General features: G+C 45.6%; 1 protein-coding gene across 1 annotated transcript in view; it reads right to left on the bottom strand.

Annotated features, from left to right (window-relative positions):
• Positions 1–24,988, bottom strand: part of NOM1 (nucleolar protein with MIF4G domain 1) — a 285,471-nt gene that overhangs the window by 135,716 nt on the left and 124,767 nt on the right. Inside the window, exons 3-4 of the mRNA XM_086941491.1 lie at positions 22,351–22,546; positions 11,072–11,395 (exon numbers count right to left, since the gene is read on the bottom strand). Of these exons, the coding sequence (XP_086797617.1) occupies positions 11,072–11,395; positions 22,351–22,546 (520 nt within the window). The remainder of the gene's footprint in view (positions 1–11,071; positions 11,396–22,350; positions 22,547–24,988) is intronic.

Genomic DNA, 24,988 nt, shown 5'->3' with positions numbered 1-24,988 from the left:
TGCACTGTGCTCAGCAGTGTATCTGTGCTGTTTAGCAGTACATCTAGTGTAGGGGGGGGGTAGTTATATGTGTCTTTAAATGTTTTGCCATGTGATTAATGTCGTTGTATGAGTGACTGTTTTAATGTGTATTATTGTGTTCTTGTCTAACTAGCTGTACCCAGTATTAAGTAAACCAAGGATTGAGCATTCAGTACTAAGTAAGTAAAATGCCGTTTTTCAACAAGTTAAAGCAGATAGGAACTAGGAAAGGGATACTAGAGGAAGAATTTCCTATCCCCCCTAGGGACACTCCAGGTAACTTTATGTACCACAAGCATGGCATAGATGCCATATTATATCTAGATTTATGGGCCGACTACACTAAACACCTAGACGAAAGACACAGATGGCCCGCTACCGGAACATGGGATGCCGAGTGCATCATGAAGGTAGAAGAAGCATTATGGAAAAAGAAAGCTAGACAATCTCAGAAAGACGCCATAGAATTTTGGCGTAAGGAAGCACATAAGCGTGCTGAGAAAACACTCCGTAGAGAAGACAGACTTAAAGAATCAGAAAAAGCCCAAGAAAACGAACTAGTTACTGAAGGGATCCGAGTCAAAACAGAACAAATAGACCGTGCACGAAATAATCTCGTAAACGGCATGTATCTTGCGGCCGAGGGTTCCCCTGAGGCCATTTCAGAAATACCGAAAAACCTACCGTCACCATTGATCCCAACTAAAGTAATGCACAGGACCATTAAAGATATCTTCCTAAATTCTTATCTAGAGGATGTAGCACCGGCTTACACCAATCTGCCTGTTCGTGCCCTGCCTACTGACAGGGACGGGGGTGGTAACCTGCCCCCAGATCGTATTCCGCCAGTACCACGACAGACTTCCCCTGTTCCGCCAGCCCCACCACTTCCCGCACCCAAAATTGACCTACCGAAATCACGTTTACCAGATCCTACTAAAAGACAAGTTCAAGTTCAGATACAGACTCCACCGAGAGATAATGCCCAAGTTTCCGCCTCAGGGGGTGCGGCCGGGGGTCTACACACACCGCCGTTAACACGTAGGTTACAGCTCGCGGATTTGCGGAATCCTTTTGTGTTTAAGTCACCTCGCCTTGACGCACTCAAAGAAAACATTTCAGTTTGCAGATATGACCCAGTACCCGGTAAAGACGATATAATGATGTTGGCATCACTACGGTTAAGATCCGCCACTGATATCCTGCTGTGCTATGCAGGAATGAAAGACCGCCTAGATAGAATATATGAGTTTGTTCAGACAGGGAAAGACCCTGACAGTATTCAGGAAGCCATGGAGCGTCAGAAAGTTGACGTTCAAGCACAGATACTACGATTTTTCATAAACTGTCTAATAAGAGAACGAGACAGGCCCGGGACAGATCAGAGTGAATTAGACGCATTAAACAAGTGGGGTCAAAATATAGCTGAAGGAAAACATGACAAGGGGGCTTGCATAGCCAGTATGTACAAGAAAATTAGAAAAGCAGTGATAGCAGTACACCAAAAAGAGAAAGAAAAGGCTTCCTCCGAGGAGGAAGAGGAACAGGAAGAACCAGAAAAGACTACAGATACTATAGCGTATGTAGGTAAGGGAACTTACCTTAGGAAGGGTATTCGTCCAGAAAGCAAGAGAGTTTTCTTCTCTGCCTTAACAAACCCGAATTCTTCTGAACATCAGTTTCAGGAGACTGATAAAAGACTTTGAGACCGAATGGGGTACCATGTACTCAATTCTATGGATGAACAAGAACTAGCCCGGTCCGCCATATTATGGGCCGAAAATCCAGAACTATATAATGATGACACCGTAGCACAGACATTTCTGAACCTTTCCCCAGATGAGCAGAAATTAGCAGGTGTATACATGATTCAGCACCTCCTCATCAAGTACAGAAACCATCATTCTGATCCCGGTCCCTTACACGAAACACTAGAAGCACTACTCATGGATAGATGGAGAGGCTTAAGTACCAAGTTAATACAAATAATTCTGGAACAACGACATAAATATAACACTTTTGTAAGCTCTGAATATGTTCCCGCCCCGCCTCCAGAAAGGAAAATGTATCACATGCAACGCCTGGGTGGCATTGAAAGTCAGAACCCCTTACGAGAAGTGCACCCTGTTATGGGTGAAGATCATCTCTTGAAACGCGTGTATGTTCACACGCCTCTGACCAAGTTAGAACTGTTAGAAATGAAGAAACTAGTCCCGTGTCATGATAAAGACCCTGCAGGTTTTCACCGAGAGCTTAAAGACATGTTACTAATGGGGGATTACACATATGAGGATATCACGAAAATGTTGAAGGTACTGCTGCCCACGGGCATCTACGAGAAATTAAGGGAAAAGGAATGGGAGGTGGGGGACAAAAAGATTGCATGGGCAGAAATAGAAGACGAAGAGAGTAAACGTGTCCCAGGGGTAGGCCTTGGGGAGAAAACTAAAGCATTACCCAGTTTGATAGTACAGGTCCTGCCAAGATTATTGACAACTAGAAAGGAAGATTGGGACGCCATCTCGTCCTGTAAACAGAAACATGATGAAGATACTAGTGACTTCTATTCAAGATTCGAGAAATGTTTCATTATTAATAGTGGTCTCAAACCAAGTAGCGAGTCATATCCGCATCTTTTTGTATCAAAATTAGTCGAGAATTCCCTACCATTAGTTAAGAATAGAGTGTACAAAGTTGAAAGTACTTGGCAGGCAAATACGCCATCCCAGATGTTACAGATGCTCCAATACCATCAGAACAGAATTAGAGAAGAACAAGATCAGGAACAGAAACGCATGAAAGACACGAAGATGAAAATGTTAGTAGCCCAGACGGTCCCAGCCGACGGTCAGAGAAAGGGTGGGACCCAGACAAGTCACACTACCGCTCCCGTTAAAGGGACATGCAATTACTGCAAGCAGCCAGGTCATTATGTACATGAATGCCCAGTCCTGAAACATAATATAGCAACAGGTAAAACTAAAGAAAGACCGCATCCGCCTAGACATGACCATGGGCATCAACAGACCTCACCGAACGAGCAATCCATACAGAATACACAGCCTATGCATGCCTCATCACACACAGCACAGACAGTAGCGGTACCACAGCCACAGCCCATTGCCGCGACTCAGCAAGTCTCGCAACAGATGTACCAGTATGCCCAGTCTGCATATCCAGATTATCCCCGATATACATGAAACAGCCTAGAGAGGGAAGGTGGCTTGCCTCTTATTGAAATTCCTGTAGATCAAGAAGGTCCTTATGTACACAGTCACGTATTGGGAAAAGACAGAAAGTTTTTAATTGACACAGGGGCAAGTCGCACCACAATCAGCCATGATGAAGTCCCAGGGGCACCCCTCTCAGGCTCACAGAATGTTTCCCTTGGTTTTTCAGGACAGCCTATTGTAAATGAGGTAACGCAACCCGTTCCCCTGGCTGTGGGTCCATTATCACGTATTACAGACTTGTTGCTTACGAAATCATGCCCAGAAAATCTGTTAGGAATAAAAACTCTGAAGGCTCTAGGAGCTATAATATGCTGTTCCCCGGAGGGAGTTAGACTCTTTCTGCGGGATTTCAAGGGTCATTATGTTTTGCGAGAGTTTGATGTCAGATTGAAAAATGTGCCAGATTACTTATGGGCAAAAGGCCCAACTGATGTAGGTTGCATGCATATCACCCCATACCGTGTTACACTCAAGACAGGTGTTGTTTTACCCAGAATCAGACAATACAAGTTACCACCCGATGCTGTAGTGGCTTTACTGAAAATCATTGAAGAGCTCATTGCCCAAGGAGTGGTCGTAGAGACCGACTCCAATGTCTGTAATTCACCCATCATTCCGATTCTTAAACGTACCGACCCCAATGCACCGCCAGTATATCGGCTGGTGATTGATCTAAGAGAATTGAATAAATGCATTGTACCACAGTACCCTGTGGTTCCCGATATCTCTTCCCTATTGACTGCTATTGATTCTGAAGCAACGTTCTTTACTGTAATTGACCTCAAGAACGCCTTCTTTAGTGTACCTATTGACCCAGACAGCCAATATCTCTTCGGATTCAGTTTAAATGGACGAAGTTTCAAATTTTCCCGCGCACCTCAAGGATTCACAGAAAGCCCCAGCATCTACAGTCAAGCACTGAAAAGACAACTCGATTGTATTCAAATGCCCGTTAACACCGCTTTACTGCAATACGTCGATGATCTGCTGATCACCGCACGAAGTGAGCCCGAATGCGAACAAGCATCACTGACAGTTTTACACTTTCTGGCCGACAAGGGGCACAAGGTGTCCCCTTCGAAGCTACAATTCTGTGTTCAGCAAGTTGTGTACTTGGGTCACTTGCTGTCCAAAGTGGGGAGACAGCTCACTCCCGATCGCATTCAGTTAATTGTAAATATGCCACAACCCCAGACACAAAAGGAAGTGCGGGCCTTCATAGGCCTCACCTCATACTGCAGACAATGGATTCCTCAATATGCATTTCTGGCTAAACCACTCATCCAGTTAACGACACAGGAGGCAGCGACTTCGACTGTCCTCCCTTGGACTCAGGAACACACACAAGCTTTTGAAGAATTAAAGAAAGCCTTATGTCAAGCACCAGTTTTAGCGACACCATGTTACAGTAAACCGTTTACACTTTTTGTTACAGAACGTGATGGTACAGCATTGTCTGTCCTCACTCAAGATCAAGCAGGTTCACATAAGCCTTGCGCTTATTTCTCAAGTACATTGGATTCAGTAGCCCAGGCACTCCCTGCGTGCTTGAAGTCAGTAGCAGCAACAGCATTAGCCATCAGACAGAGCGATTCAATTGTTTTAGGCCATCAATTAACAGTACAAGTTCCACACTCTGTAGAGGTTCTGTTAAACAGAACCCAGACTCAGCACTTGACTATAGCACGACTGACAGGTTACGAATTGACGCTATTCCAGCCACACATAGAAATCAGACGCTGCAGCATCCTGAACCCCGCAACATTGTTACCCTCAATTGTGACAGATCCAGCCCCGCATGATTGTATAGAGATCATTAATGCAGTAACAAAGCCTAGACGAGATTTAACAGATGTCCCACTGACAAATCCAGACCTGACACTTTATGTGGACGGTTCATGCATGAGAACTAATACAGGAGAATTAGTGGCCGCGTATGCAGTGACCACTGAAACCGAAGTTAAAGAGACACATCGTATTGACACACTGTCCGCTCAAGCGGCAGAGCTTATTGCTCTGACCCGAGCCTGTATACTAGCCAAGAACAGAAATGTCAACATATATACTGATTCCCGTTATGCGTTCGGAGTCGTACACGACTTCGGCATGTTATGGCAAGAAAGAGGTTTTTTGACCTCCCATGGTGCCAAGATCCAACACGGTCCCCTCATTCAAGCACTGTTAGAAGCAATACATCTGCCTTCAGGCATATCTGTTATGAAGTGTAAAGCACATACTAAAGTCACAGATTCGGTTTCCCAGGGTAATGACCTGGCAGACCAGACAGCAAAACATACAGCACTGACTCACACCCAGACAACTGATGTGACAAAGACAATAGTACCGACAAAGTGTATGGCAGTTAAGGATCCCGCTCTAGACGTAATTGATATTCAGACACATGCTACCGCAGATGAAATAAAGAAGTGGACTGAACTAGGAGGGATCCAGACAGATCAAGGTTGGATGACGAAGGGAAAATCTACATGGTTTCTCCCTGACTCTATGGTTCAAGTCATGATAAATACAGCACATAGTCCAGCACATCTAGGAGAAAAAGCGATGTTAGACAGTTTACAAAATCTCTGGAGTAATAAACACTTACGAGCAGCCGCAAAACAGAAAGTGCGTACTTGCATGATCTGTTGTCAGTTCAACCCAGGTAAAAGCGTCCCTGTAGAGCAAGGTGGATTTCATCCTCCCGATCACCCTTTTGAAGTCCTCCAAATGGATTATATCCAGATGAACCGTTGTCGAGGATTCAAGTATGTCCTTGTAGTTGTTTGTGCACTTTCCCGTTGGACCGAAGCATACCCAGTCCCAGACTATACTGCTCCGACCACTGCCAAGCAGCTGGTTCGTGAATTCTTCCCACGGTACGGTTTGCCCCGTGTCGTATACTCAGATAACGGACAACCTTTCTCGTCCGAGCTAATGAAGCAAGTTTCTTTACTGCTAGGATACCAGTGGAAATTCCATTGTGTCCGACATCCCGAAGCCGCAGGCCTTGTAGAAAGGCATAACCAGACACTAAAAATACGCCTTGCAAAAATATGTCAGGAGAAAGGGGTCGACTGGATAGTCGCCCTGCCAGTGGCACTGTTCTATATGAGAATGGTTGCCCACTCGAGATCAGGGCTATCCCCGTACGAAGTGGTTTTTGGCAGACCACCGAATATGTGGGGGACGCCCATTCCGAAGAAAATCACTGATGTTGATTGTAATATGTTGACAGATTACCTTGCCTCCTTGATGTCTGCACTCCAATCATGTCGTTCACAGGTTGCCGCAGCCTTCCCTGACAACACTGATGTAAAGCCGCATGATGTCCGTCCTGGGGACCTAGTCTTGGTGCGAAATTTCGATAGGAAGAGTCCGCTGGAGCCCCGCTGGAAATCCCCGAAGACCGTCCTTCTCACCACGAGGACCGCCGTGAAGATCGAAGGGAGAAAGGGGTGGGTTCATACGAGTCATGTGAAAAAATTTCATGAACTGAAGCCAGACCGAGACTCGTCCACCCCCACCAAAGACTGTGTTGAGCCAAAAGACTTTACAGTTACCGAACGAGAAAAAACTCCCCAAGAGGAGTACAGGTCGAAACTCCGATCTAGCAAGTCAGACAGTTTAATTGTTTAAGTCCTCCCCTAGGTGAATCGGTTAAATAGTTTCTGACATGTATCCCCTAGATCGAGATAGAGAGAGAGAGAGACGATTCAAAAAACGTGCATATTGTAAATCACTTCGTAGTCACTGTATAGTGACACTATTAATCATGTTTATTCTGAGTATTTTAACTATTGTTGCTAGTATTCTGCTACCTATCTACTGGCCTATTTTCAAGCGTGAACAATCTGCTTACAATGTATCTGCTGAACATTCTTTTAGCGAATTGCCTCCACACGAACTTTCTTACAGACTTGGCTGCGCAACAATACATTCATTAGTATGTTACATCACTCTCATCAGACCAGCAATGCTACCAATTGCTGGGTATGTGGCCGACTCCCTCCCCATCAGAAATATCAGGGAGCTCTGCCTCTTTTTCCGTATCCATTCTCGCACAATGGCTCCTGTGGTGCATGGTTTAAAATACTTAATAAAATGCTTAAATCTTTAGGTCCCGAGATTGCCGTTACCCCCGAAGGGGAATGGATTTGGGGAAACCTGAATTCAGTCCTATTCTACGCCTGTTACCCTAATAGTGAGGGTCAATCTGTTTCCGTAGGAACTGATCTAGAAAATGAAGTATATGGGTTAGGCAATTACACAGAAAACCTTATGATTCTTGCTATTGAATCCGAAGCTGCACCCGCCCTTCCTGCCATGTCAGTATTACCAGTCACCGGTCATCTCTGTGTTAGAAAGAAGGGTTCAGTACACTTAGGTCATAGTAAATGCACTACTGTAGTCGAATTCACTGATAAGGGTAAATCCTCCTTCCGAGCTAGACGACATACATATTTTGTTTGTGGCCATACCGCATACATAAGTCTACCTCCAGATTGGGATGGTACCTGTTACCTTGCTTTCCTTCTGCCCCCTGTTTTCTTAGCTCCTCCTGATTATCATCGTAATCCAAATCTAGTAAACAATAGATTCCGAAGAGACCTCCCGCTTGTCGATTATACTGAAACGGCATGGGAGCAATATACAGATTTTAATAAAGGATTCTTTTTCTTTGTAGGCCCCGTCCAAAATAGTAAAACAATACGTAGATTAACTAGAACACTTGAAGCAGTAGTACATGAAACCGCTTCCGTTTTAAGTAACATAACAGAGGAACAGTCTGCTATGCGGATTGTTGTCCTTCAAAATCGTCTTGTGATTGACGTCATCTTGGCAGATCGAGGTGGAGCTTGTAAGGTCATCGGGTCAAGTTGCTGTGTTTTCATCCCAGAAAACGCGCCATCTGTATACAAAGCTATCACCCGTCTTCATAAAATTGCAAATCTGATACATCAGAATCCAGGCACCTGGACTTGGTCCGGTTGGTTCTGGACAACGTTAACTGCTTGGGGATGGAAGATCCTATCCTTCCTAGGCATTGGCCTAGTCATAGTATTCAGTTGCTGCCTGTGCCTACAGTGTGGGCCAGCGATTTGTGGACTGTGTGCCACATCCTGCATTGAACATTCCAGTTTCCTCTCAAACCGTCAAAGAAAGAAAGATGAGCAAATGATGCTGCAAGAACAAACTGATCGATTCATGAGGATCGAGATTTCATGAAGGGTCCGTAGGGAACAAGGAGGGAATGAGGAAATATAAATTTTGGTCATGTTATGTTCCCTATCGTGTACCCCACCGACTCCATGTATCAGCTTAAAGTACATGTAACTTCCCTCCTGTGTCAGCTATGAAGACGCAAACACATTTGCGTCCAACGTTAACATGTCCTCTTTCAGATCCACCCTGAACGGGTTGAATAGTCCGTTCCTAAGTATGCCATGCCAACGTCTTTTTGTGGTGTACTTCTACGTTTTTCAGCTCTAGCTGAGTAGGCCCTGAATTTCTGCCACCGAGCCTCTTTTCTGGCTTCTGACTCCGAGGGCCTCAGCCCAGGCTGCCTCTGTACCCGTGAACTCTGACTTACTTCCAGCGCGGCCCCTCGCGCTCAGCTCAGCCTGTTTTCTGCCAAGACTGACTTCAACCTTCGAATTATCTGATCTGCTCCTCGAAAATGCATTCCTGCCTACTAGTTTAAGTAAACATCCTCCCAGCTGCAGAACCAAAGGGCCGGCCTGTCTCTGTGCAAGTAATTCAAGTAATTCATAGCCTCTGTTACCATGCTCCCATGGAAGGCCCATGCCCCCACGCTTCTCCTGCAGACACTTAGGCGCTTATACACGCACTCTCAGTCAGTATAGAATCACTTCTGCCCCAGAGACCTTTCCGCGCAGATAGCTTAGTTCCTACAACATCAGATATCAGATATGATAAAAGTACAAGTTGATCTGACATGCCAGACTTCTGTCTCTTTCCGTCAGTTTGAATGTCAAGTCCCCAGCACCCTCCAGCTTCACGTCATGCACACGTCATGCAGCTGCGCGCGCATCCAAGTTTCCAATTTCTGCTGACATTGCCACATTTCTGCTTAGTGCCACCCACCTGTGACACCTAACTGTGACGTTTCTAGCACACACCTCTAGTTCACGCCTAGTCCACGCCTCTTGATTACGTACTAGTAACACGTGGATACTGTTATCTTGTCTTCTCTCAGCTGTTACGCCTACTACATTACTTCTTATGGTGTAAATTAAGTATATAAGCTATGTATTGTCAATAAAATGTTGCTCTATCCCTTCTGACACCCCTGTGGTGGTCAGAACATGATATCCTGGTCTTGACCATTCCTTTTTAAGGAATAAAACCCCTAAGAACTCTAACACCACGGACTCTGTCTTTTTTCTTCCGATCTGAGTTATTATTGATTAAGTACTTACCTGCATAGAAATTAAGATAGTAAATTAATTATTTACGTCAATATGTCTCTGCAAATTGGATGCAATGCCCATCTACACTGCGAGTCCAGGCATATGCTGTCTGATTATGTATTTTTTTTTAATGAAAGTCCAATTGTATGTTTATATATTTATATTGTGTAAGAAATTTTAAATGATATTCATATGAATAAATAATTTTGAATAAGAACAGGAGACAGGTGTTCACTGGTAATATTGACTATTGTAGCGTAAGATTCAGTGCATACTTATTGGATGACCATTAGACATTTAAATGTTAGAGCACAAAAGGGAATTTGTTTTGCTTAATGGTTTTATTTTAATATTTGGTACTTTTTTGGTTAATATGTCTTAACCAGGTCTTTAAGTAGAAAACAAAAAGTGTGGGGTATTTAAAGGGGCGTGACACATATAATAAAGGGCATGGCTTAAACATGTAAACAACATATTTGGGATCCCTTTAGGGTGCCACTTATCCGTGTTGTGATGCAAGATTAAGTGAAACATGACATATTAACAGGAACAAAGTCAATTGACAGGGAATACTTTAAAATGTTTACATTCATTGTTCATAATCGATCATGCATATAGGGCCCCAAGGGGACCCAATTCAGTGTCTGTTTTTAATTATAAACGGGCCTGAGACCCGGAAGGACACGGTCCACTTAAAGCCCTGGTCTGAACCGAACAAAGTCTTTTTTTAGGTCAACCCTGGGCAGCGCAAGCGCTGCTCTGAAGGCATGCTGTAATAGAGTATGGACTTGAAGCTCCGCCCACTCCTGCCCATATTTTTCATTGTCCTTTGTAAATGCCGGCTTCTGATTCATTAATCGGCTTGTTAGTCCCTCCGTAGTACCACCTTATCTTCATTTGTAACCTCTCCCTTTTATTTCTGTTGTTAAACAGCATGTTTTATTTAGTCTGAAAGCACTATTTTCTGTAATGAGTTTCTCCTACTGCAACATTTAGCATGCCAGGTGTGCCTTTACTTTCCAAGCAGCCGGGGACAATGGCAGCCGCTTCTTTGAAATGAAATAGGTCTTGCAATTTAACGAGTCTGAGCTATTGGCATTATTTATGTGTTAATTATCAAAACAGATAAATAAAAGGCATTGTCATTTACAATGCCAATAGCTTAAACTCTCGCAAATGCGAGACCTACTGCACTGGAAATGCTTGTTTCATTGATTATCAACCCCTGTTAACACGTGTATACCAAATACTCTATGTTATTAACATTCACTGAAAAAAAAATCAAAGACCATCTTTTTTATTAAAAATGTAATACTTGACATTCTAAGCCCTGGAACGAAGATGAAAAAGTAAGAGCGACGAGTATATAATAAGCCTTCCACATACCCTTGACTGATCAAGAAACATCTTCCCGACATTGTTGGCTTTATTCTGGGCCTCACCAATCAGTTCCTTCAGAGCTAAGGCGTCGTCTTTCCGTAGGGAAAATCCCACATTCTTCAGCAGCAGCAGGGCCAGCTCAATGTCCCTTTCAGTGAAGGCGCCAATTAGCTTTTTCAGAATGTCAAAGATAAGCAAAGATTCCACCACGTGGAAATTATAGAGATGAGCCACCAAGACAAGCAAGTTATCGCACTCTTTTCCATCGCCACCAGCTTTGTACAGCTCATCAAACTTCTTCACACAGGCTTCCAAAGTGTGTGCTCCAACCTATGAGAAAAATATTACAATGTGTTAATCACAGATGAACTCATAATATATCATAATACAATAATTGTATATACTGCAATTGTCACTGTGCCGCCAACATTCACTATGCATTTTCCACTAATTGGATTATTCTTTTTTACTACCAATGAAATGAATAGACATGCATTAGGGTTTATTCTAGTTGGTGTTGTTAGACGTCACCAATGGGCAAAAGACTGGTCGAAAAACAGCCTGAGGTATTTGAAATCATGAATACGATGGTGTCAAGTAATGAAAGGCAGAACACACACGAGGGCACAAACTCGACTTGATGTTGAGGTTCACTGTGAAACTCAACATTGCCTCCCCCACATGTAGTAAGACTACTCATCCGCTGCTGCCCAATAGCAGATCTCAACATAAACCCTGTGCAGGCACACCGCTCCGCTCTAGAGAATAGTCTGCTTGCTATGTGCAAAAACACAGCAGCTATCACCTGATGGCAACCCCAGGCAGTAGCCATTTTAAATTGTGACATATTACAATAAACACACAGCAAAAGTATCTCCAGTGGGGAGGAACCGTGCAGTAGAGCAATCAGGAACAAGGCATGAGGGGCAACTTTCCTCTTCAAACCATCCTCAGGTCCACACGACGGATGCCGTAAAACCATAACAGTTCAATAAAGGAGCCATAAAGTATATTATTAAACACTTATATAGCGCACAGCTACCTCCAACGGAAGTGTCCCGGCGCAGTATATCAAAGGGATCTTGTTGTCACGTCTTTTCCACACCTCCCAATACCATGTAAAACCAGTAATATGAACAAGGGACCAGACGGGTGGGATAAATAAATAAAAATAAATCGTAAATCATACGTTCTTATATAGCGCCTTTCACCGTAAGGTCTCAAGGCGCTTGCTTTGGGAACCCGTCCTGGTCTTTCCCTGCGAGATTACCCCTACTGGGCATCCCCAAGGTGAAGACCAGGCATCCCATTGCGGTGGGGCCGTAGTGGAGATTAAGCAAGCTATTGCCCAGAGTTGCAGAGTGTGAACCCATGAGTCGAGTAGGCACCGAGGCGAGAATTATTGAGTCCGTGGACATTTTGAGCTCAAGGCCCTGCCGCGTCGGGGATTGAACCCTGGTCCCGGGTCTGACCTCTGCATCAGGGAATGCCTCCACTAACCGGTGAGCCACACTTCTAGCAGTAGCAGTAACTAGTTAAGAGGCTGGAGGGTCAAGACCTCATCCTCGCCACAGGGCACAACTCAAAACCCAATGCCCGTTTCAAAGGCCACCTCTCAGTGAATCCCTCCCTTAGCCATGAAAACGAACTAAGATGAGCAGGCTGAAATACAAATGGGACGTACCGTACAATTGACAAATGTTTTTTATCACCACAACTGTAAAAGGTAAGATGATGCCCCCACTGCTTGATTAATACAAGAGCCCTAGCAGCCGCATGATTCACTGGGCATGCAGGCACTCGCCACTTACAACAAACATTGGTAAAGCCACTAGATCTCACTTATGGGATCGCTATTTGCTTAGTCAATTTCCTTCACCCATTGTGTACAGGAGCACGACTGCCCTGGCTTAAAGTTCGGGAAAAGAAGTGCTATGTCGCGGACAACGCTGACCTCAAAGTGTAGTAATCCATTTTCTTAGTTTGGGTTTATTCTCTGCCTTCACCAAAAGAAAATGTTTAATTATCTTACTTCCGAGCTGCATTTTGCAGTGTTGGCCTCACATGGAATGGAATGGAAGGGCATTTGTTGAGCGCATGGCTACTCGGAAGCATCCCAGCGCATGAAGATAGGCCAAGCAAAGGAAGGAGCGCAGCACCATATGCATCTTTGAAGCATCTTGAAACCCATTGGGATGAGTTGTGGCTTTTTTTTCTGTCATCTTCACCTCCCTTTACCACTGCCACACCTGAACCCTCAAGACACCTGTACCTTCCTTTACCACTGCCCATTCCTAAACCCTCCCCAGCCACCTCACCTGCCTTTAACACGCTCCCCTGAGTCCTCAAGTCACACCCACCTAAAGGTGACGGGTGATGCAGACTTGAGAGTTCAGGGGTGGTAAAGGGAGGTGAGGTTTATTTAAGGGTTCAGGTAGATACGGGTAATTTTAGGGTCCAGTGGTGGGTAGAGGTAAAGGGAGGTAAAAGTGAATTTAGGGTTCAAGGATGGTAGAGTAAAGGGAGTTAAGAGATGAATTAGGCTTCAGGGATATGTATGGGATGGGTAGAGGTAAAGGTCAAACATAAACCCTTTGAAATCACCAGGTATTTGATGATAAATAAAACATGCTCTAAATTATAAAAGAGGTAACCAACAAATAAGTAAATTTAACACAGCCACAAATGGCAATTAACAAAAACACATACTGTATGGCAACCGTCTTACACCAAAGGAGTATGTTTACAGCTTCCATATCAATAAAAGCGGCAGCCGGGCAACATTTATGTTTCAGAAACTGGTGTCCAAACCAAAGTGATGGATGGAATGCATGAATTAATCTCAGCCACTGGTACTTGCTCAGAAACGCATCCCAATCCATAAGAATCAAGCTTGACTCTACTCTAATGGAAACAGTCCAGCCTGAACAACCAGGTCAGGACCTCCCTGAAATATAACACAAGTAACTCAGGACCGGTTTCACCCTCTATAAGGCTCATCATTCAGGCATAGCTAGGTTCCAGTTACAGTGAGCACAGGACCCATGTCTGGGATTACCTGCCACACTTAGGGCATCAAAAACAAGGTGGTGGATGGAATGCTTGAATTAATCTTAGCCATCGGAAATCACTCATGCCACATCTCAATCCAAAATGGCTTCATGCCCTGACTCCAAATTATTGGAACATCATCTCCACCACTGTGGAGACTTGAATTAATTTGCACCCACCCTACAAAGGAGGGCCCAACAAACCATGCACTGATCCTGTTACTGGAAACGGACTATCGAGTCAGAAAGGAATATGCTACTTACCAGTATGCATCTGTTCTTGGCATGTAGGGCTGCTGACATTCATATCTGTGCATAGATCGCCGCCTAGTGTTTGATCCGGATGATTGCACTTTGTTGTCTTGGAAGAGTCTTCGAAGTATCACGAGATAGGTGACTCCTCCCCTGGACTACAGTGCACATGGGTATCTTCTCCATCCTCAGATTGTTTTTCGCCATTGTGGCAGAGATGGAGATAGTAAAGTAAGAGATGGCCATGCCAGAGATAATGCTGCAGCTGCGACAGGCACCGGGGAGGAGGGCGGGCGATATTAATGTCAGCAGCCCTACATGCCAAGAACAGATGCATACTGGTAAGTAGCATATTCCGTTCGAGGCATGTGGGCTGCTGAATTTATATCTGTGCATAGACTGTATAGCAGTATCTCCTCTAGCGGTGGCTACCTGTGCCAGCTGCAGCAGTTTGAAAAAGAGTTTTGAAGACAGCCTGGCCTACAGCAGCTTGCTGTTTTGCTTGCACGTCTACACAGTAGTGTTTTGTGAAAGTGTGTATGGTGGTCCATGTGGCTGCCTTACAGATGTCTTCAAGAGGACTATTTCCTAGGAAAGCCATGGATGCCCCCATTTTCCTTGTAGAGTGTGCTCTTGGGGGGACAGTTAAAGTGTGTTTTGCCTTTTGATAACATATTTGAATGCATTTAACTATCCATCTGGCTATTCCTTACTTTGAAATAGGATTTCCTTTGTGTTGTGGTGCAAAAGCAACAAATAGTTGTTTTGTTTTTCTAAATGATTTAGTTCTGTCCACATAATAAAGTAGAGCTCTTTTTACATATAATGTGTGTAGGGCTCTCTCAGCTGCTGACTGTGGATTTTGAAAGAAAACTGGCAGTTCTATTGATTGATTGATATGGAAATTGGATACAACCTTAGGCATGAACTTAGGGTTGGTTCTAAGAACCACCCTGTTGGCATGCACCTGAATGAAAGGTTCTTGAATTGTTAGTGCTTGTAATTCGCTCACTCTTCTGAGTGAGGTAATGGCAACCAAGAATGCAACCTTTCACGTTAGGAATTGTAGTTTGCATGAGTGTAGAGGTTCGAAAGGAGGGCCCATAAGTTTGGTAAGTACTATATTTAGATTCCATACTGGGGAAGGGGGGTGCCCTGAAGGGATCACCCTTTTTAAACCCTCCATGAAGGCTTTGATTGCTGGTACTCTAAACAGTGAAAGGTATTGCCTGTTTTGAGGGTATGCTGCTATAGCAGCGAGGTGTAGTCGTATAGAAGAGTATGCTAAGTTACATCTTTGTAGATGCAGCAGGTAACATATAATGTTTTGTATGGAAGCATCTAATGGGTTGATTTGATTATTGTTGCAGTAAATAACAAATCTCTTCCATTTAGCTGCATAGCACGCTCGTGTGGTTGGTCGTCTTGCCTCCCTAATGATGTTCATGCAATCTGGGGGCAAGTTAAGGTATCCCATCTCTAAGACCTCAAGAGCCAGATCGCTAGGTTCATCTGATTGGGATCTGGGTGTCTGATTTCTCCATGGTTCGGAGTTAGAAGATGGGGTGCAAGGCACAGTCTTTTATGAGGAAGTACTGAAAGTTCCAGGAACGTTGTGTACCACGTTTGTTTCGCCCATGTGGGAGCAACTAGGATTAGCGTGAGTGAATGTTGCCGCAGTGTGCGTGCCACCAGCGGGATCAGCGGTGCTGGGGAAAAAGCGTACACAAATCTGCCTGACCAGTTCATCCATATCGCAATGCCCTGTGACAACGGATGTGGGAATCTGGCGGAAAAGTACTCGCATTTGGAGTTTTCTTTTAACAGGTCTATCCACTCTTTGAAGAATGGCTGGAGAACTTAGGGGTGAATCTCCCATTCGTGTAGTTGTTGGCTGTGCCTGCTGAGCAGGTCGGCAATCTGATTGTCCTTCCCTGGAAGGTGTTCTGCTAGGAGAAAAATGTTTTTGGGATCGCCCACTTCCATATGCTTTGTGCCAGATGGGACAGCTGTGGAGAGTGTGTTCCTCCCGGTTTCTGGATATAATACATAGCGGACATGTTGTCTGTCTGGATCAACGCCGTCTTGCTGTACAAGTATTTCTGAAATGCTTTCAGGGCTAGGAATTTTGCTAGCAATTCTAGTTGGTTGATATGCAGCTTTTTCTGTTTGGTTGTCCAGAGCCCTTGTACTGTGTATTAAAAGAGATGGGCTCCCCAGCCTGTCAGTGATGCGTCCGCTGTTAGTACTAGTTGTGGAACCGGCTCTTGGAACAGTCGCCCCTTGGAAAGGTTTTGTGGGTTCCACCACTGCAGAGAGTTGTGAGCGCTAGACGTCTACCAACACTAGGTCTTTTAGTTGTCCTTGAGCCTGGTTCCATTGCCGTGCTAGGCATTCCTGTAATGGGCACATTTGAAGTCTGGCATGGGAGACAATGAATATGCAGGAGGTCATCATGCCTATGAGCTGCATTACGACTCGAGCTGGCAGAGAGTGTTGTGGCAGGAATTTGCGAATGAGTATCTGCATGCTGGCTAACCTTGCTGAGTTTGGATATGCCTTTGCCACTGAGGTGTTTATAGTGGCTCCCAGGTATTGCTGTACGTGGGATGGTTGCAGATGCGATTTTGTGCAGTTGATTGAAAAGCCTAGTCTGTGTAGCAACTGAAGTGTTTGAGACGTGTGTGCTGCACACTGTTGGTACGATTTTGCTTGTATTAGCCAATCGTCCAGATAAGGGTACAAATGGATGTGTTGCCTTCTGAGATGTGCTGCCACTGTCGCTAAGCATTTTGTAAACACTCTTGGAGCCGTGGTAACCCCGAAGGGCAAAACCTTGAATTGTTAGTGTTGACCTTCTATTGTGAACCTGAGGTATTTTCTGTGGGCTGGATGGATGGGTATATGAAAATACGCATCTTTGAGGTCCAGTGTTGCAAGGAAATCTCCTTGTTGTAGCAACAGAAGCACTTGTTTTAGTGTGATCATATGGAAGTGCTTCGATAGCATATATTGATTTAGGGGTCTGAGGTCCAATATTGGTCTGAGGGAACCGTCCTTCTTGGGAATAAGGTAGTATAGGGAGTATACTCTTGTCCCTTGCTGGTGGAAAGGGACTTGCTCTATGGCCCCCTTTTCCAGCATGCATTTCACCTCTTGTTGTAGCAGAGTGATGTGTTCCGTGGACATAGGACGATGTCTGGGTGGTATGTTTGGTGGTGTACAAGTCAGTTCTAGGCAATAACCAAACTGGATAATTTCTCTCACCCACCTGTCCGTAGTAATTGCGTTCCAGACAGGTAGGAACTGTTGGAGTCTGCCTCCGACCGGTGTTAGGTGGTCTGGAGGGGTGAACAACACTTACAACGCAACTTTTACATCGCAGAGCCTTTACAACGCAACCATTACAACGCAAACTATTACAACGCATTGCTCTGGGTGGCGCTCTAGGATAGGGTATAGGTTAATTTACTATCCAATAACCTTCCCTAGTGTCCACGGGCACTGGAGTTGGAATAGTAAATTAAACTATTCACTATCCAGCGCCCCAAAGCACTATGCGTTGTAATGGACTGCGTTGTAATAATTGCTTTGTAAAGGCATGCGATGTAAATGCATGCGTTGTAACGTCATACATCCTCTGGAGGTAGCGTAATGAAGTCACTGTTTTGTGGCAGTGGAGGCTCTGGTGTTATTGCCTCCACGTCCTCTTCCCTTATTATTGTTGCCCCTATAACCTCCTCTGTTTGTGTTTTTGTTGAAGGAACCTTGTGTGTTACTTTTGTATGAGGTAGATGTTTGCGAGGTATTTCCTCATGTAGTTGCTCTGTATGAGGAGCGTTGAAAGGAGTCTATGTTGCTGAAATTGCAATGCCCCCATTGATTTTGCGGTTTCTGTGTCTTTTTTCATTTTATCCAAAATGATGTTTACAGCAGGGCCAAATAGAAAATCCTGATTGACAGGTTGGTTAAGAATGGTGGACTGCACCTCATTCTTAAAACCAGAAATACGCAGCCATGCATGTCTGCGTAGTAAGACGCTAGTGTTAATTGACCTAGCTGCGGTGTCTGCTGCGTGAAGTGCACATTTGATGGAGGCGTTTGTTATGAATTTTCCCTCCTGTATGAGGTCATCAGTTTATGCTTTAAAAGGCTCAGGTAGGTGTTGCATTAGGCTTTCGAGCTGATCATAGTGCGCTCTGTCGTAACGAGCCAGTAGGGTTTGTGTATTAGCAATTCTCCATGAGTTGGAGGCTTGTGCTGCTACCCTTTTGCCTGATGCCTCCAGTACTTTTGACTCTTTATCGGGGGGAGGTGCTTCGCCTGTTTGGGAGTTGGCCCTTTTACGTGCATTAGCCACTACCAGTGAGTCTAGTGGTAACTGCCCTTTGATGTAAGTAGGGTCTGTAGGAGCTGCCCTATACTTCTTTTCTATTCTGGGATTGATTACCCGTGCCCTGGCTGTATCCTTAAATATGTCACGTGCATGTTTTAGAACTCCCTTTAACATGGGAAGTGTTCTGACACTTTTTTCTGAAGTAGGGAAGGTGTCAAATAAGAAGTCTTCCTCAACAGGGTCATTATGCATGTCTACATTGTGAAATTGTGCTGCCCTATCTATAAATTGATTGAAGACTATGGTGTCATCAGTAGGTGACGGCTTAGTAGGATAAGAGGGTACATCAGAGATGGGATGGTGTTCTAAGGGTCTGTTGGCTCCTCCCATGGTTCCTCTGGTTGAAGATCTTGTGGGAAATCATATTTAGGCTGTGGCTCATCCCCCATGTTACCCTCATTGTCCCCGTGGTGAGAAGGAGAATAAGGAGAGTAGGGAGCAAAGGTGTAGTAGGCGTGATAGGCTGAAAAGGGATGAAGGGTCAAGAGGGAGAAGTCCCAAAGTCTTTTTTTCTTTAATGGAATAGGGGAATGAGAGCCAAAGTCCAAAGGCCTCTTTTTTCTGTGAAGGATGGTAACTTTACCAGTCTCTGGATAAATATATATATTTCACTGGTCGTCTAATGGATCTGGGTGGAAGAGTTCTTCCTCTACAGTCCTGGGTTGAGTGTTAGACTTCTTTGTGTCGGTAAAACCTGTTTTTTCAACGACTTATGGTGTTTTATTGTTTTTCTTCGGCTCAGGCTCTTTTTTCGGGTCGACAAGTGTTTTTGGGTCGCCCGGAACTTTCGGTTCGACACGATTTTTGTGCTCTGTAGGCTTTTTTGGACGAGTGTCCTTTTCCGAGTCGATGTTCTTTTTTGGATCGACTGGTGTCTTTGGAGCAGTTATCTTTGGGTCGACAGGTTTTTCCGGCCTTGCTACGGGCTTCGGTACGGCACCCTTTGCCGGGTCGACGGATTTCGGAACAGCAGGCTTGTTCGGGTCAGCGACCTTCTTTGGTTCTGCGCCCTTCGGCTGCGTGCCTTTGTTCGGTTCGACTACCTTTTGGGGTCAACAGTTTTTGGCTGAGCGGCCTTTTTGGGGTCAACAGTCTTTGGCTCGACGCTCTTTTTCGATCGAAACTGGGCGCAGGCTGGGCAGATTTCTTCCCTATGGTCTGGGGAAAGGCACTTGTTGCATACTGAGTGTTTGTCAGAATGTGGGAACTTGGAGTGACATTGTTGGCACTTTTTAAACGGGCTTCTTTCCATCGACGGTCGGCTCACGTGGTGTCGAAAAGGCCCAACGGCCCGCGTCGATGACCGATTCGAGATGGAAAGCTGGATCGAGTAGAGAGGTACCGAACGAGAACAATACCGTCGAAGTCGAAGGCCTTTAGAAAAGTTTTGTTTTCGATTCCGAAGTTGGAGTATAGGAGTTAGCATCCGAACCCAATGGCGGATAAAAACAATCTGAGGATGGAGAAGATGCCCATGCGCACTGTAGTCCAGGGGAGGAGTCACCTATCTCGTGATACTTCGAAGACTCTTCCAAGACAACAAAGTGCAATCATCCGGACCCAACACTAGGCGGCCATCTATGCAAAGATATGAATTCAGCAGCCCACATGCCTCGAACATATAAATACTGGCACACAGGGTATTGCAAGTCCCTTGGCTACACCAAGTGGAAATATTGACCACTGGGGACACCCGCAACATCTCACAGATGCCCTACCTGCTCCATCCCACACCTGACGTTACACTCAAGGCAACAGGACTGAGCCTGCACAAACCGCCTAGATGCCACACGGATAAACTTACCTGAACCCAGGCAGGCAAGATATACAAAAGGTGACAAAGTCTATCTAGGCCCCTCCACCACCAAATGATAAGACGGCGCCCCCACATCCGGGCCAATATCTGGCCCTCAAAGCCACGAGGTCCAGTAACACAAGCCAGTGGGAATTTGGCAGGCTTTATAGATCAGGTGGGGGGGGATTCTCACAAGACATCTCTGAATGTACACACACTTGACAAGGTGGCTCCTTCAGAAGGAAATTACTGAAATTGAGAAATAAGCCAGAAAATGTTACAATGGAGCATAGGCAGAGCAGAAAAGGAAGTTTTTTACGGTCGTCAAGCTGGTTCAACTCTTTTCAATCTTTATCTATCATAACTTACCTCTTTTTCTGTCCTCTCTCTTTTTTGCTGTGTCTCTTGCCCAAGAACCGAAGCCTCCATGTCACCTCCGTCTCTTTAACGTACCTCCTGGGTTAGAGCTCAATACTCTTTCCATACATTGTGTGTTTCACATTCTTAATTTAGTAGTCTTCGCCTCCAAGTATATGCTCTGCCATTCATTTTCCTAGCACCAGGCACTCTTTAGCAAATCATCTGCTCAGTGTTGTAACGCAAAATGATGTAATCCCTGTAGAATGTGGTGAGGGGCCCCTTTACACTCCCATCTCCACCAGATATCTGTTGGCCTTTGGCTGAATTGGTGTTTTCCCGAGGGGTGCGGCACTCCCCAGCAGTGCAGGGGCTGCTTGTGGCTGTGTTACACCCCGGTATCTGCTGCCTTTGACCACACTGGCTTCAACACGTTTACCGCAGCGGCAATTCCGCCGCGGTGCAGCGGGTTAAATGAGTGGGCCAATGGGTGTACGCAGCACTACGAAAGGTAGTGCACGCGACGGCCGTTGGCCGACAGAAGCACGCAACAGGTTAACTGAGATTATTGTTCTAAATGCTTATATATTTCTTCACCAATTGCTTGGTACATAAAGGAGGTAGTTCACGTTCGTTTTTTAAAATTTTTTAAAGGAAAGTCTGGTTTATTACTATGTTTTGCAAAGGTTTCGGACTTTCACAGAATTCATGATCGCGGCCAGGGTTATGTAAAGAACTCTACACAATTGATCATTTTGATGTCCTGCCTTCCTCTTCTACATATACATCTGCAGATTGTATTGTTAGGAGGACGAATTGCAGGAGTGAGTCTGCAAAAATATGCATTCGCATCTCCACATTTTCTTCTTCCTCTACACCTCCAAGAAAGATGGAGGCGCTTAAGGCAGAGGGGTTCATGCTCAGCTTGCTCTAGCACTGTTCTGGCAATAAGTGAATGGACACAAACTGGGTGCACAAAACTAATGGGAAGGTTTATGAAAACTCAGAAAGTTAAGATTATGGGAATAAATGTTCTCTACCTTTCCAGTGAACACCGTTTCCCATCCCCTGGCAACACCCATGTTCCTGCTCTAAGCATAGTATTGAATTAATAAGTTGTATCTATAGATTTGCATTGGAAATATATTTCATCCACAGGTGTAAATAGAACAAAAAACGGCTTCTGTGACCGAATTCAACCATGCATGTCCTGCTGATGGTATTTTTGTGCACCCACATCATTCATGCTAAATATAATTATACGATTGTCAATCATTAAAACAGACAGGGTGTCGATGGAATATTCAGCCAATCTGTAACTGGCACTTTAAAGGTAAGGATGACATAATCGAAAAGTATATTACTATTATTACCTTTTACCTACTTCTGTTTATAATCGAGGGTCAGAATTGTACTTCATCTGGGAACACATTACCTCAATCCCAACTGTATGATGCAGAATACTGATCAGCAGGACGTGTTCCATCATCAGCCTGTCGGGCATCGTGGCAGAAGTAACACAGGCATCCAAGAGAATGTCAGTCAGTGTTTCATTCATGTCTTTCCTGCTGTGCGTCATGTAAAGTTCCTCTAACTGTCCACTGACATAGGCCATGTTTGGTTCACTCAATCTATGATGTCAGGGAAGGAGAGGAGAAAAACAAATAAGCAGTCATTTTGGAATTGCTTTTGCTACTTCATGAGAGCATTAGAGAATAATATGAGAAAAGGCTAGTTGTGACACAGCCCAATATGTATATCTGACATTTATCTTTAAAATAGATTTGAAAACTGTTAAAATACGTCCTGGTATGGAGTATATACATGATTGATTTAACGGACGGGATGCTTTCTGTCTGACTTGTACTGGTTGACTGAAGATTTTGTTTCTTTGCTCGTAGTTCTTCAGTAAAATCGGGTATTAGTGAAGAGCAATCTGATAACGTGAATGGAATATTGGTGACATTAAGCAGTTGAACATAATTCCCAACAAATACCACCACACTTTATCTGGAACCGTGAGGAGGATTAGCATTAGGCGATGTGGAAAACAAACAGAAGCATCTGATGGCCAAGAAAAGAAAATAAACCTCTTGGGCAGTCCAAAACACATCTGGTGAAGGATGCAGAGGAGTCTTCAATATTGGTGCAACAGGGCACAACAGAGAATGCCTTGCATAGCTTAAAAGTGTGATAAAAAGGGGGGCATGGTCGGGCTGCTGATGGAGTAGGACGCACCTTGGGGTCGCGCCGCTCTCCCGCAGCTGGCCCACTGTATCCCTTTGCATGGGGACCCGGGAACCAGAAGCAGACCCTGCTATAGTACTTTCGTTGTTACCTGGCCTGGCCTCGCCTGCCCTGCAGGTGCCCAAGACCTCTTGGAGTGGGATAAGTGGCCCGGGAGCTGAGGAAGGGGAGCAGCCGGACCTACTATCTTTGGGTCCGGCGCAAAGAGATCAGCATGGCTCCTCGGAGGCCCGGGGCTATCTACGAACTTGCTGGTGACTGCCTCTGGGGAATTAGTGCTGGCCAAAGCCTGGGAGCGGGACGCGGCCCTCCTGCTCACCACCCGGCTCGCGTTTGGGGGCGGCCCGCCCAGTGGGGCCGGCAGCACCATCTTGTGAGTCCTGAGCCGGCCTCGACCACTAGCTCGCCGTCCGGCTCACACTTGAGGACGGCCCACCCAGGCAGGGTAAGAGGTTCCATTTTGTGAGCCCTGAGCCTGAAACGCCCTTGGCGGTCCAGTAAGTTGTGCCCACCTCCCTACAGTTACCAGAGCCCTGCGGGCTGGTATGACCCCGGAACGAGCTGGGCTGGAGCCCCATCTGCCTCCCTGCACAGACCCTGAGAGCCTACCTTGCATCCTGCCCCATGGCAGCCTGGGCCTAGCCGCACAACACAGCGGTGGAGCGGCAGCAGCCTCAGATCTTCCCGGCCCTCTGCACTGACTGTGGTGCCCTCTGGGCACTGGAATCGTATGGGCTGAATGGCGACAGAGCATGGGGAGGCCCAAGTTGGTTCTGTCTGGGGCTCCCCCGCGTTCACAAAAAACACGGGAGAGAGGAAGGATTTTTTTATGTTTAACGGGAATATTCCAGGTTCCCTTGTAGTAGAGTAATCAACCAGTTGGAGGTGTACACCCTGGAGACACCTCAATGTCTCCGAGGTATAGTGAGAGGTGCACAGAAAGGAGAATGTCTCCTTTCTTAAGAAGACCCCTCACTCACCAACCTAGTTGGTGACATGCTTCATCATCGGGGTCCCACTCGGAGTGCACTGGGGAGGTTTGGACTTACTCCTCCTCTGGGCTCTCAGGGTTGGGATACACCCTTGAGCCGCGAGTACGGTACAGTGCCTGGGCACCTACATTTGTAGTATCGAGGGGGTGAATACCGGGAGGAATATACCCTGTACCAAGACTGGAAAGGAGAACTTTTTGGCCCCTACTAGAGAAGCTACAGTTCAGTCCATGTGGCTGAAGATGGGCTCTGCTGCTGTGTCCATGCTGGACCCCCCGCTGGCACCTACCCTTGGGGGGGGGGGGGGAGCGGAGGCGAGCCCCTCACGCTGGCCTTCATGACCAACTTCTTGCATATAATTAAGGCAGAGATAGGCTCCCTCAAATCAGATTTTAAAGCCTGTATGCATGACCTCAAACGTGATGTGATTGAAATCGGGGGCAGAATGGATGATCTAGAGCGTACCCTGGACTCACAGACGAAGGTCAGGAAGATCTATGGCGCAGGATGACCACTCTAGAGAACACACAGAACTCCAAATAAAACAAGAAGACCTGGAAAACAGGAGTAGGAGGAACAACCTCCGCATTAGGGGAGTCTGTAGGGGCACGGAGGGGCAGGACATAATGACCTATATCGCTGGCTCCTCCAGGCGATCAGGGGTGAAGAGGACGCCTCTCCACCGACATTGGACAGGGCCCATCAGGTCGGGTCCACTGATCAGAGGTACTTTTGGAAAGTGGAGAATTTCCTCTTTCCAATGATACATTTCCAATGAGTATCCGTGCTTGGAGGGTTGGTATATGCTGCCAAGCACTGATTCAGTGAAAATAA

Source organism: Lissotriton vulgaris, chromosome 10, assembly GCF_964263255.1.
Source record: "Lissotriton vulgaris chromosome 10, aLisVul1.2, whole genome shotgun sequence".
NCBI classification, from domain to species: Eukaryota; Metazoa; Chordata; class Amphibia; order Caudata; family Salamandridae; genus Lissotriton; species Lissotriton vulgaris.
The sequence above is the reverse complement of the archived record's forward strand: the minus strand, read 5'-3'. Positions and strand labels throughout refer to the sequence as shown.